The 14,749-nt window shown below is 42.0% G+C and overlaps 1 protein-coding gene across 4 annotated transcripts in view; it reads left to right on the top strand.

Moving 5' to 3' along the window:
- Nucleotides 1–14,749, top strand: part of arhgap17a (Rho GTPase activating protein 17a) — a 187,307-nt gene that overhangs the window by 94,463 nt on the left and 78,095 nt on the right. For all 4 annotated transcript variants that reach the window (XM_072268334.1, XM_072268331.1, XM_072268332.1 and 1 more), the window contains exons 4-6: nucleotides 1,868–1,944; nucleotides 3,965–4,076; nucleotides 9,240–9,316. In XM_072268334.1, coding sequence (XP_072124435.1) covers nucleotides 1,868–1,944; nucleotides 3,965–4,076; nucleotides 9,240–9,316 — 266 coding nt within the window. The remainder of the gene's footprint in view (nucleotides 1–1,867; nucleotides 1,945–3,964; nucleotides 4,077–9,239; nucleotides 9,317–14,749) is intronic.

The raw sequence follows: 14,749 nt of genomic DNA on the forward strand, positions 1-14,749 counted from the left end.
AGTATTCTGGGACAAAGGTGAGCTTTCTTGATGCTGCGCAGAAAATAAAGGTGCTGTTGCTCCTTTTTGATCAGGACGGAGGAGTTCAGGGACCAGGTGAGATCCTCAGAAATGTGGACACCAAGGAATTTGAAGCAGAAGTTGATAGATTCCTGCATAGAGCATTGGTTGATTGGCAGGAGGCAAAGAGTGAGAATAAAGGGAGCCTTTTCTGATCAGCTGCCAGTGACTTCTTTTTACCTTGTATTTCAATGATTTGCATGGCAGGAATTGATAGCTTTGTGGCAAAGTTTGTGCATGATATGAAGGTATGTAAAGAAGCAGGTAGTGTTGAGGAAGTAGGGAGGCTACAAAAGGATTTGGACATATCAGGAGAATGGGCAAAGAAGTGGCCAATGGAATACATTTGCCATACGTGGGAAGTGTATGGTCATGCTCGTTTGTAGAAGGAATAGAAGTGTAGACTATTTTCTAAATGGGGAGAAATTTCAAAAATTCGAGGTGCAAAGGGACTTGGGAGTCTTTGTGCAGGACTCCCTAAAGGTTAATTTGCAAGTTGAGTTGGTGGTGAGCAAGGCAAATGCAGTGTTAGCATTCATTTCAAGAGGTCTAGAATACAAGAGCAGGGATGTGATGCTGAGACTTTATAAGGCATTGTTGAGGCCTCAATTAGAGTATTGTGAGCAGTTTTTAGCCCCTAATTTAAGAAAGAATGTGCTGACATTGGAGAGGGTTCACAGCAGTTTCACGAGAATGATTCCAACATTGAAAGGGTTTATTATATGAAGAGTGTTTGTTGGTTCTGGGCCTGTACTCGCTGGAATTTAGAAGAATGAGGGGGGATCTCATTGAAACCTATCGAATGTTGGGCTGGCTGGTGGCACAATGACATCAGCGCCGGACTCTGGAATGGAGGTTCCCGGGATCGAACCCAGTCGGGTCCGCTCCTGAGTACGCTTTCATCCATGCCGGGTTGAATGTCGAGATCGTAATTCGACCTCGTAAAATAAAGGGAAAAATACTGCGAAATATCTGTGTGAGGAGTGGCGTGCCACACAGTCTCTCTCTCTCTCTCACTCGCTCTGCACCTTGTAAAAGCATGAAAAAAACATTGTCCCGCCAACATCGCAGATGCACACGCACAGCCGCACACGCCAAAAAAAAATTTAAAAAAAGAAACCTGTCGAATGTTGAAAGGCCTAGATAGAGAGGATGTGAAGAGGATGTTTCCTCTGGTGTGGACCTAGAACCAGAGGGCAAAACCTCAGAACAGAGGGACATCCATTTAGAACAGAGATGAGGAACTTTTTTAGTCAGAGGGTGGTGAATTTGTGGAATTCTTTGCCAGTTGGCTGTTGTGGCCAAGTCATTGAGTGTACTTAAGGCAGAGATTGATAGATTCTTGCTGAGTTACGGGGATTAAGGTTATGGGGAGAAGGCTGGAGAATGGTGTTGAGAGGGAAAGGATCAACCATGATCAAGTGGTGGAGTAGACTAATGGGCCAAATGGCCTAATTCTGCACAAATATCTTATGGACTAACATGAATGACCCTCCCTATGCTGAATAGGTATCTGCAGTTACATGACAGTATAGAATATGTTCATCTCATAATAGCTTCCATAGTGACATTGATAAATGTTAATCCCATTTGTTGAATATTTGAAACTGGTATTGGTGAAATGTATAAAGATCCATAAGGATCTCAAAATTAGATGCAGAATTTTCAATATTCTGGTATGCAGTCCAAAAATCTTGTTTTGTTTCATTGAATGATTATATAGGGTGTGTGATCCAGCAGCTTTTTACTAAAATTGTCACAGTGAACACAATTATTCTTCCTTAAATTATTTTAAAATATTTAACAGAAAAAGTTGCCACTGATGGCTCTCTCCCAAAGCATGCAAGAAGGACTCTCCAGCTTGGGGGATGACTCGCTAATTACGTAAGTGCTATTTGCATAATTGCATTGACTTTCTTACAGTTGTTTATTTTTTGACTCAAGCCTAAATATTTGACATCAACTGTAGAAGAAAATCACAACAACAGGAAATAGTAAACAAGGTATGTTGTTGGAAAAACAACATGATACATGCTCTCTAAACACGCATATATATTTCAGGGTTTTGATGAAGAACATTTACACAGACTTGGGCCAAAACCTGTTTCACAAATTGTCTTTAACTTTGAAGTAATGCCTGGCCTGTATTATCATTATTTGATGTTCTATGATGTCTCTTGCCTATTGATTTGAAATGATACCAATTATCTTTATTCCCTTTATTGTGGAGCCAGTGGCCTCTGCCATTACATAGGATTTTATACAGTGACTGGACTGATCTCATGGTCTTGGGTAGGTTCTTCTTTCCTTCAAAAAGTGCTGACAGGTGACAGAAAAGCTCCCTACAGGTACCGGCGATGATAATCTGATAACTTGATCAAGCTGGGACTTGCAGCATGTTTTCCTTGTGTTCCTGATATTTCCATATCCTTACAACATTGAAGGAGGTTCATTTAAGCTGCTGAAATCTAGACAGACTACAGAGCTATTAGATTTCCAACTAATTTTGTCAGCATGACAGGCAGAAAGCAAAGGGAGCTGGAATAGGTCTGTTCTGAAAGGATGAGATCAATGTTGTAGAAGTAATCTTGGCTCTGAAGATCAAATTGTAGAATCAGTTTCGGTGGGGATGAGACATACCAAGAGAAAGACTGGTGGACAGTATAAATCAAAAATTGCCAGGAATTTGCAATTTTTAGTACCTTTCTTCATATAGCTAGATAAATTAAAGTGGAAAAAGTAGCCTTGAGGAGCAGAGTATTTGTGATGGAACAAAACATTGCCCATGATCCTGGGGTTGGCTGATTTAGATTTGGTGATACATAATGACACTAAATTAATAAATAACTCCATGGTGAGGAATCCTTGAGGGAAGAGTGACCTTGCATTAATTGGAGATATATTAAAGTAGAGTTGGCTAAAATAATTGAGAAAGCAGATTATAAGGTACTATAGCAAATGACCAGTGACTAATACTTAAGAAATTTCATAATGCTTGAAGTCTGTTGATTGAGGATGATGAGTCTGTGTTTTAAAGTTTAGGGTTGTATCAAATTGAAAGTGAAAATACTGTATTGAAGATTGTTGACAGATCAGAAGATTGATAACATTTTGGAAATCAGCAAATAATAGGGTTAAAATGAATGAACTAAAAATGTTGGAGATACAAATGTTGGTGCACAAGACTGTTACACTTGTGTTACAAGAAGATGTATTATTGTGAACAACATTATTAAGCTGGAGAATAACAAATATACAAGTGTTCTATTGAAGTGACACTTATGTGCGTCATGTGAGCTAGTATTGCGGAACCCGTGGTCCTTGGTAGCACAGCAAAAAGATCGGGCCTTCCTGTCTCATTCTGTTCCTCCTTTCTTCAATAATTTCTTGCAACACACATAAAAGTTGCTGGTGAACGCAGCAGGCCAGGCAGCATCTCTAGGAAGAGGTGCAGTCGACGTTTCAGGCCGAGACCCTTCGTCAGAACCGAAGGGTCTCGGCCTGAAGCGTCGACTGCACCTCTTCCTAGAGATGCTGCCTGGCCTGCTGCGTTCACCAGCAACTTTTATGTGTGTTGCTTGAATTTCCAGCATCTGCAGAATTCCTGTTGTTTCAATAATTTCTTGTTTGGAATGTGCAGAATTATGAATGCACACTTTTTTCTTCCCTCATTACCACCCAACCCACATTCCTTTTTCTTTCCAGTACCAGAAAGCTGGAGCTTTCCTACAGAATGGAGAAAAAGTGGGAAGTGAAGATATTTGAGTTTTTTCAAATGAGTTTCCATAGTTACTCTTATACTTTATAGCCGCCAAGCAATTGATACTAGAGCGTACAATCATCACAGCGATATTTGATTCTACGCTTCGCACTCTTTGTTATCATTTATAACTGTTTGTTTCAGAAAATTACTGGAAACGTGTAGTGAAGCAGAGAATAAACTGGCACATGAACTTGCCTCCTATGAGTCACAAATTGAGAAAGATATCCTTGACCCTTTCAGCAACCTGTCAGAGGTGAGTAAGAATATGGCTGTGTGTTAAGCTATTTCTCTCCTTGTCAAAGTTTAGTTGCCAAAGTTTAGTTCTAGTTTTGGCTTTGAGCTACTTAGCTTTAGAATATTCCTTTACCTTTTTCAGCAAGAGATACTGAGGCTTTGATCAGGAAGAAGGAATTACACATTGGTTTAGGTGGTCAGGTATGATGAATCTCTTAATGACTTAAAAAATGAAGAATGTACTTGAGGAAAATCAGGCAGGTGAAGAGAGAATATGAGATGCATCTGGCAGGTAAAGTTAATGAAAATACCAAGAGGGTCTGTGGTTATATTAAGAGTAAAAGGGTGACGCAGATCAGAGTAAACCCCTTTAGAGATTGGCAGGGTTGCTTCTGTCTTGAACCACGGGAGATTGGTGGGACTTTTCATGAATATTTTTGGTGTTTCATGGTTCCAAAAGAGATATCAATGGCGATGTTTTGGAAAACATTTATATTACCAGGGAGGAGATATTTTCAGCCTTCCTGTGCATTAAGGATAAATTCCCAAGGCCTGATCAAGTGCATTGCGGGAAGCAAGAGAAGACATTGCCAGGGCTTTTGTGGAGATATTTTCTTCATTGTTAGCCACTGAAGACTGGAAGGTGGCTAATGTCATTCGGTTGTTTTGCAATGGCAAGCCAGCGAACAGCAGGCCAGTTAGGAATGTGGATGTTACTGGGCAAAATTCTGATCGATAGGATCTACCAGCATTTGGAAGGACAGAATCTAATTAAGAGGAGTTAGCATGGCTTTTTACTTGAGAAATTGTGCTTGATGATTTTGAGTTTTTTGAAGACGAAACCAGAAGGATAGATGAGGGTAGGGCAGTGAATGTTGTCTGCTTGGACTTTAACGAGGCTTGTGACAAGTCCCCACATGGTAGGAACTGGAAGGTTAGGTCCCATAGAATCCAAAGAGAGCTAGTCAAGTGGTTTCAAAATTAGTCCAAAGGTGAGAAATGGTGTGGTAGTTAAAGGTTATTTCTCAGAATGGAAGCTGGTGACTTGTGGAGTGTTGCAGGAATCAGTATTGGGACCCTTGTTAGTTGTTATTTATATAAATGATTTGGATGCAAATGCACAATGTTTGATCAATAAATTTGTGGATGACATGAAACGGAGATGGTGATAATGAGGAAGGTTATTGTGGATTACAGGGGGATCTTGATCAGTTAGGGAAGTGGGCCAAGGAGTGGTAGTTGTGGTAGACAAGAGGGAGATGATGTCTTCTAGGAAATCAAACTATTCTATTATTCTATAGCAATTCTATTATGAACAGTAAGGCACGAGGGAACAGAGGAACTTAAGGAGTACAATGTAAAATTCATTGAAATTGTGGTCACAGGTGGATTGTGGTGAAAAAGGCTTTTATCGCACTGGCCTTCATCGGTCAGGACATTCGGTATAGGAACTAGCATATGATGTTGCAGTTGTATAAATCATAGGTGAATCTAACTGTACAGTATAGAATTTTTGTCGCCCTATTATAGAAGACCATGAGTGGAATTAGGCGATTTACCCCATCATAGCTGAACCTCTTTTTCCCTCCTTGGCTCACTCCTCGGCCATCTCCCTGTAACCTTTGATGCCGTATCCAGTCAAGAAATGATCAAGCTCTGCTTTAAATACACCCAATGACCCGGCCTCCACAGCTGCCTGTGGTAATAAATTCCACAAATTCACCACCCTCTGGTTAAAAGAATTTCTTCACATCTCTGTTTTAAATGGATGTCCCTCTACCCTAAGGCTGTGCTCTCTTGTCCTAGACTCCCCCACCATGGGAAACAACATTTCCACATCTACTCTGTCTAGGCCTTTCAAAAGTCAAAAGATTTCAATGGGATTCCCCCCGCCCCCCATCCTTCTAAATTTCAGCGAGTACAAACCCAGAGCTATCAAACGTTCCTTATATGATAACCTTTTCATTCCCGGAATCATCCTTGTGAACCGCCTCTGAACCCTCTCCGATGCCAGCACATTTCTTAGATGAGGAACTCAGAACTGTTCACAATACTCAATGTGAGGCCTCACCAGTGCCTTATAAAGCCTGAGCATCGTGTCCCTGCTCTTGTATTCTAGACCTCTTGAAATGAATGATAACACTGTATTTGCCTTCCTCACCTCTGACTCTATTTGCAAGTTAACCTTTAGGGTGTTCTGCTCAAGGAATCCCAAGTCCATTTACATTTCTGATATTTGGGTTTTCTCCCCGTGTAGAAAATAGTCTGTGTATTTATTTCTACTACCAAAGTGCATGACCATGCATTTTCCAACATTGTATTTCATTTGCCACTTTCTTGTCCATTCTCCTAAACTGTCTAAGTCCTTCTGCAGCCTACCTGTTTCCTCAACAAGACCTGCCCCTCCACCACTCCTCGTATCATCTACAAACTTGACAATAAAGCCATCCATTCCATCATCTAAATCATTGATATACATCCAAAAACGAAGCAGTTCCAACACCGACTCCTGCAGAAAAAAACTAGTCACTGGCAGCCAGCCAGAAAAGGATCCTTTTATTCCCAATCGCTACCTCCTACCAATCAGCCAATGCTGTAACCATGCCAGTAACTTTCCTGGGCTCTTAACTTGGTAAGCAGCCTCGTGTGGCACCTTGTCAAAGGCCTTCTGAAAGTCCAAATATACAGCATCCACTGCATCTCCTTTATCTATCCTACTTGTAATCTCCTCAAAGAATTCCAACAGGTTCGTCAGGCAAAATTTTCCCTTGAGGAAACCATGCTGACTTTGTCTTGTCTTGCCCTGTGTCACCAAGTACTTCATAACCTTGTCCTTAACTATTGACTCTAACATCTTCCCAATCACTGAGGTCAGGCTAATTGGTCTATAATTTCATTTCTACTGCCTTTCTCCTTTCTTAAAGAGTGGAGTGACATTTGCAATTTTCCAGTCCTCTGGCACCATGCCAGAGTCCAATGGTTTTTGAAAGATCATTACTAGTGCCTCCACAAAATCTCCTGCTACCCCTTTCAGAATCCTCGGATGCAGTCCATCTGGTCAGGGTGACTTATACGCCCTCAGATCTTTCAGCTTTTTGAGCACCTTCTCTCTTGTAATAGTAACTGCAACCACTTCTCTTTCGGCACACATTACAACATCTGGTACACGGCTAGTGTCTTCCACAGTGAAGACTGGTGCAAAATTCTCATTTAGTTGATATGCCATCTCCTTGCCCCTGTTATTATTTCTCTGGCCTCATTTTCTGGTGGTTCTGTATCCACTCTCATATCTCTTTTACTTTTTTTACATACTTTAAAGCCTTTTCTATCCACTTTGATATTGTTTGCTAGCTTGCATCTTTTCCCTTCTAACGATTCTTTGAATTGCTCTCTGTAGGGTTTTAAAGCTTCCCGATCCTCTTGTCTTCCCACTAATTTTTGCTTTGTTGTTTGCTCTCTCTTTTGCTTTTGCATTAGATTTGACTTCCCATGTCAGCCACAGTTACACTATTTTGCCATTTGAGTAATTCTTTGTTTTTGGAATATATCTATTCTGCACCACCTTCATTTTCCCCAGAAACTCACATCATTGCTGCTCGGCTGTAATCCCTGCCAGCAGCTCCTTCCAGTTTACTTTGGCCAACTCCTCTCTCATACCGGTGTAATTTCCTTTATTCCACTGAACTACTGCTACATCAGACTTTATTTTCTCTCCCCTTTGTACCCCATCCGTTACTTATTTCTTTCTTTCTCTCTCTCTCTCTCCTCCTCTCCTCCTTGCCCATCCTCTGGGCTCGCCTCTCCCTAGGCCTCCCGTCCCATGATCCTCTCCCTTCTCCAGCCTTGTGTCCCTTTTGCCAATTAACTTTCCAGCTCTTGGCTCCATTCCTCCCCCTCCTGTCTTCCACTATTATTTCAGATCTCCCCCTCACCCTCCCACTTTCAAATCTCTTACTACCTCTTCTTTCAGTTAGTCCTGACGAAGGGTCTCGGCCGGAAACGTCGACTGTACCTCTTCCTATAGATGCTGCCTGGCCTGCTGTGTTCACCAGCATTTTTTGTGTGTGTTGCTTGAATTTCCAGCATCTGCAGATTTCCTCGTGTTTGCGTTTTTATTTTCTCTCTGTCGACTTTCAAGTTGAACTCAATCGTATTATGATCTCTGCCTCCTAAGGGCTCTTTTACCTTAAGCTCCCTAATCACCTCTGGTTCATTACATAACACCCAATACAGTATAGCCTATCCCCTAGTAGGCGCAACGATAAACTGCTCTAAAAAGCCATCTCATAGGCATTCAACAAACTCACTCTCGAGATCCATTACCAAGCTGATTTTCCCAATCAGCCTACATGTTGAAATCTCCCATGACGATCATCACATTTCCCATTGAAAAGACGTTGTTAAACTGGAAAAGGTGCAGAAAAGAACTACAATGATGTTACCAGGACTAGAGGACCTAAATTATAGGGAGAATTTGGCCAGGCTTGGTCTTTATTCATTTGAATGTATTGACGACATAAACGCAGGAGATGCTGGAAATCTTGAGAGGTGCACACAAATGCTGAAGGGGCTCAGCAGGGCAGCATCTATGGAGGGAACATTTTGGGCCAAGTCTTTTCATCAGCTGCCTGACATACTGAGTTCTCAACATTCCCAGCATCTACAGAATCTCTTGTATTTTTGTGTGTGTTTCTCAGCCATACAGAGGCGTTTAAAATTATGAGAGACAGATAAAATTTTGGTAACAGTCTATTGTAAAAGGGAGCATTAATTTAGCGTCAGAGGGGAAAGATTTAAAAGGGATCTGAAAGGCAGTGTGTTCATGTTCATGCCGGGGTGAAGGGTGGTGAGTACACGGGCTAAATGGATGATGTCGTTGAGGCAATTCTAACAATGTCATTGGATTGGCACCTGGACAACTGGGACTTGGAGGGATATGGGATGAATGCAGTAAATTGTAACTTGTTGGGTGAGCACTGAGGTTTCCATGGACTGGTTGGGCTGAAAAATGTGTGTCCATACTGTATTCACTGTGATGCTCTAGCTGCCTTGACATCTGAACCCAAAACTTCCAGATCAAGACCTACCTATATTCTTCTGTGGAGTTCATAGCCAAATAAAATCTGGAATTGTATCAGATGCCTGACTTACTGTTTTTGATACTAATGAAATCTTTTTAAAGATGGAGATTCCCAACATTCAAAAGCAGAGGAAACAGTTGGCTAAACTAGTACTAGACTGGGACTCGGCAAAAATGCGGTAAGAGTTTTAAACATTTTGTTTTGACTAACCAGTGCAATTATGTCTTCCAAACCCATGATAAATGGAAGTAAAATTCTTGGTGAAATGTCATTCTGAAGTATGCAATTAGTTTGTTATCCATATGCAGCATGTTTTCATCTTTAACAATAAGGTCATAAAACGTAGCAGCACAATCAGGCCATTCAGCTCAACAAGTCTGTTCTGTCATTCAATCACAGCTTGATTAATTTACGTCTTGCCTTCTCACTGCAACCTTGATGCCCTTGCTAATCAAGAACCTATTAACCACTTCTTTAAAAATTCAAAATTCAGGTTTATTTATTGTGTGTACAATGAAACATATAGTGAAATGTTGGTATAAACAACTAATGCACCAATTCTGTGCTGGGAGCAGCCCACAAGTGTTGCCGCACATTCTGGTACCAACATGGCATGCCCACAGTCAGGGCTGGATTTAGTGGGGCCATGGCCCCTGGGCTGGAGGCCCTGATGGGCCCCTGCCGATACTGTAAAATGCTGCTGTACCAAGCAAAAAAAGGCAAGAATAAGAGCAAAGGTCATACTGGTCTAAATATCAAAGCTGTGGACCAAGACATTGGTTTAGTACAATATGTAGGCTATAAACTTACAGTCCTTAAGAGGGAGAACAGAAAGTAATGCAGATTCTTAGTTTGAAGGACAGCATCTAAAGCACTCAAAAATTGACCTAGGCTTAGTTGGCTGAGTAAAGTTATGAAGGAGACGAAGTGTGATGTACCCAATCTTAAATCTTTATTTAGCTATTGCTGCACATACCATAGGCTTTATTTTTCACACAATGTCAAAGCATTTTTATCTAGGCGTTTTACTCAACCATGTGTTCTGAGAAAGTAAAATGGAAATGAGAGACAAGAAGACCAAGAGAGATGGCACTATGGCAAACCAGGAAACTTCACAATACTCCAACAACCTTTTTGAAAAATGAGATCTAGCACGTACTAACTTACTGCTGTGCTGTGTGGCTTGCAGAGTAAAGACCACTTATTACTTACTGGGTTTGTAACCAGTCAACTATTAGCCTATTGCCACAAAAACAGGAACAGCACTGACACACAAGCCTAGATACTTACAAAGTCAGATGCTTGTTTTTCAAAATTAAAGCCCAGTTCTTCTGGATTTCTTCGCAGCAGAGCCCTTGATCAGATCACTAAAATGCAATTTCCAGACAAGATCACTTTCAAGTGACATCAGAGTAAGATGATTCAGCCTGTCCTGTCTCATTGTGGATCTGAGCCTATTTCTCACTAGCTTGAGCTTGGAGAAAGATTGCTTACCACTTGCATATGTAACAGGGAGAGTCAGGTAAAGCCTCAAAGCAATGCTTACATTTGGGAAGATGACCTGCAAGTTTTTTTTCTCTGAGGAAGCATAAAATCTCTGTTGTGGATGAAATATCTTTGCCACTTACAAATTCCCTGAAATGGACAATCTCCTCCACAAAGTCTAACTCCAGGTCGGCTGAATATCTGCTTTGAAGATCAGATGCTGTCCTGCGCAGATCATGTACAGAGAGAGAAGGGATATTGTTTAGGTCGGATGCCAAATGTGTTGTTAAGGTCATTATATAATGCAAATCTGTAGTCAATTTCTGCAAGTAATCTATCCATCACGACCAAAAAAAACAGTAGCTGAGAATTTTTCTCTGGCTGACAAGCCAACATCAGGTGTTGTGGATTCATCCAGAAAGGCTTTACGTTTTTTTTGTCATTGGGTGTCTTCTTTGTACACTTGTTAGACTGTTGGAGACATAGTTTTAGCTTGGGTCTCAAAGGTATCAAATTGATGACACAAGCTTGCTATGTATCCGCATAGTGATCTCACCAAATCCACAGGTCTAGATTTACAGCTTGCAGTGCAACACTTGCACTTTCAAAGCGCTGAAGAATGCAATGCCACAATTTGCTCAGAAAAGCTATCTCAAGCTTGTCCATTTTTTTGTATAGTGACCTTGCTTCATTTCTAGTTGCCACATTCTGATTAATGTCATCTGCAATGCTCTTTAACAAATCTTCAATATTGGCATAATTTCCACACAATGCCCGTGTGGCTTTTGCATGTGCAGCCCATCTAGTATTAGAGAGAGACTTCAGAGTTTCAGTGCGCTTGTTCGCATTAGGCTGAAGTCCTGTGGTCACCACTTTCCACCTACAAGTTGACTTGGAGCAGAAGTTGAACACATTCTGCACGAAGCTGAAAATATCAGCTGTTTCAACACAAAAGTTGACGCTGTTGATTCCAACGAGATTCAATGTATGTGCTGCACATGGAACCCACTGTTCCAAGAAACAAAACACACAGTTTGAAGTGAAATTTGGAGAAAAAACGTCTCTGCTGTTTGTATACTTGTTCCGAAGCTTTGATAACCACATCCTTATTCTGGCAGGACTCCAGCCCTTTCTTAGCCCAGTATGCTCCGACTGAATCAGCTAACGTTTCCTTTCCCCGGCGAGCAGGATCAGTGCTGTAAGGATCCTCAGTAGCGGTAACGTTAACATTAATGGCGACTCAACTTGGTTGTTCGGAGGCCTCTGTGGTTGGGAATCCCAAAGTCATGCTTTCTGCCTCTTCAACGTTAGCTGCTGACTGTGGCAAGGACGGTGGTCCTGTGCTAACGCTGGTGCTAGCGCTAGCTGTTGAACAAGTATCCATTTGTCCACTGGTCTCAGACTGTGACAAGAGCGATGGTACTGCTGCATCATCGAGAACAGGTTTAAACAATTCTGTCAATTTCAATGTCTTTTTTAATGCTTCTTTCTCACGGCCTTTTTCTTGTTTATTTTTTCTTTTCTGTGCTCCACTCTCGTATTTTTTTTTGTCCGCCATGATGATAGCTACCTATTTTGGGCCCCTCTGCGGCTCTGGCCCCTGGGCTGCAGCCCAGCCTAGCCCTGCCTAAAGTCCGGCCCTGCCCACAGTGCTTGGCAGAACAACAAAATCGAAGCAATCAACAATACAGACCAGTGCAGCGCAGGACACCGAACACCGCAACACCACAGAAATGTAAACAACATGCCAATCAACAAAATGCCCAACACTGCAACTCAGGAATGAACAAAACAGCACTGAACACAACAGGACAGAACAAACCAATCAACAAAAGAGAACAGAAATGAACAGATCAAACAACGGAACAGAACACAGCAACGCAGAACGCCGCAACACAGAAATCAGCAGAAAAGAACACAGCAATGCGGAACACACCAATCAATAAAACAGAGTGCAATACAGATCACAACAAACAGAGCACAGAATACTGACCACAGCAGCACACCACACCACACAGCAGAGCAGAGCAGGACACAGGACACTGCAATCAACAACACAGGACACAAAACAAGAGAGAAGACACCGATCAACAAAACAAAACTCAGTAACGCAGAACACACCGATCAACAACATAGAACACTGTAACACACAACATGCAATGTGCAACACTGAACACACCAATCAGTAGAGCAGAACACAGCAACACTGAACACAACAACACGCCACACACCAGAACACACCAATCAACATAACAGAACAGGACGGAACACAATAAAACAGGACATAGGACACTGCAATCAACAACTCAGGACACCATAGAACACAAGACACAAAACAAAACAAGAAGCAACATGAGAGAAGACGCTAATCAACACAGAACACAGCAATCAACAGAACAGAACACAGCAGCCTCATGTGTGGCACTTTGTCAAAGGCCTTCTGAAGTCCAAGTAAACAACATCCAGCTCTCCTTTGTATTTCCTGCCTTTTATGCCCTCAAAAAATTCCAACAGATTTGTTAGGCAAGATTTATCCTTACACAACTTCAGCCTAGTTCCCAAATACCCTGAAACTTCATCCTTAATAATGGAGTCTAACATCTTACCAACCACTGAAGTCAGGTTAACTGACCTGTAATTTCCTTTGTTTTTGCTTCCTTCCCTTCTGACAGGGGAGTGACATTTGCAATTTTCCAGTCCTTCAGAACCACTTCAGAAGCTAGTGATTCTTGAAAGATTATTACTAATTACTCCACAATTTCTTCAGCTCCCTCTTTCTGAACTCTTGGGTGTAGTCTATCTGGTATAGATGACTTGTCTATCTTCAGACCTGTCTCCTTCCCAAGCATCTTTTCCTTAGTAATAGCAACTGAAACACTGGAATTTCAGGTAAACTTCTGGTATCTTCCACAGTGAATGATGCAAAATACTCATTGAGTTCTTCCATTGCTGTCTGCCATTACTACTACTACAGCATCATTTTCCAGTGGTCTGATATCCACTCTTTTATATATCTCAAAAATGTAGATGGAGCTCGTCAGCCTGGGAAGGCAGTCCATCTAAGAGAGGGAAAACTCTGATTTCAAACCTCCACTGCCTTGCGGCCATACCCACTCATGGGAAAGGCTTCGGGAGTAAACCCTGAGGATAAATTCGGAGCTGGAGTCCCTAAGGCTGTCCAACGTTGCCTTCAACCTCGTTCTGGCAACTCCTGCGACGACACTGGTGCTAAGCTGTATCGGCCCTTGCCCTTCCCTTGGACAACATCGGTGTTGGGGAGAGGGGAGACGCTGCATGGGCAGCTGCCGGTCTTCCGTACAACCTTGCCCAGGCCTGTGCCCTGGAGAGGACACAGACTTTCCAGGCACAGTTCCATGGTCTCGCGAGACTAACAGATGCCACCATATCTAAAAAAAGACTTTTATCCTCTTATATTATTGCCTAGCTTACCTTTATGTATCAGCTTTTCTTTCTTTATTGCCTTTTCTCGTTATCTTCTATTGCTTTTCAAAAGCTTCCCAAACCTCTAGCTTCCCACGAACTTTTCCCATATTGAATGCCCTCACAAACAACAGGAATTCTGCAGATGCTGGAAATTCAAGCAACACACATAAAAGTTGCTGGTGAACGCAGCAGGCCAGGCAGCATCTCTAGGAAGAGATGCTGCCTGGCCTGCTGCGTTCACCAGCAACTTTGATGTGTGTTGAATGCCCTCTCTTTGACTTCCCTTGTTCAAGTTCAGCCATACATATCTATACAGCTAAACCAAGCAGTGGTTCTGTGGGGCCAAGCTGCAAAACACGCCACTTTTCAGCCTAGGTTGCCCCATCCTTCCTTTGGAATACTGCTCCTACCTTGGGCTGAACCAGTCCTGCGCATTCCAAATTACTTGCAGAAATTCTAGCCATTTCTACTCTGTCATCATCCCTTCTTGTCTCCCCTTCCAAGTAATGCTCCTATCATACCTCTCTAGTTCCCTTTACTCTACTGTACAGCCACTACATCTGATTTTAGTCTCAAACTGCAGAGTGAATTCTGTCATTTTATGATCACTGCACGTCTGGTTCATTACATATCATCCAATCCTCAGAAGGCAGTGGATGCTTTCAAGAAAGTTAAATAGAGC

The sequence above is a fragment of the Mobula birostris genome, chromosome 9 (assembly GCF_030028105.1).
Source record: "Mobula birostris isolate sMobBir1 chromosome 9, sMobBir1.hap1, whole genome shotgun sequence".
Classification (NCBI taxonomy): Eukaryota; Metazoa; Chordata; class Chondrichthyes; order Myliobatiformes; family Myliobatidae; genus Mobula; species Mobula birostris.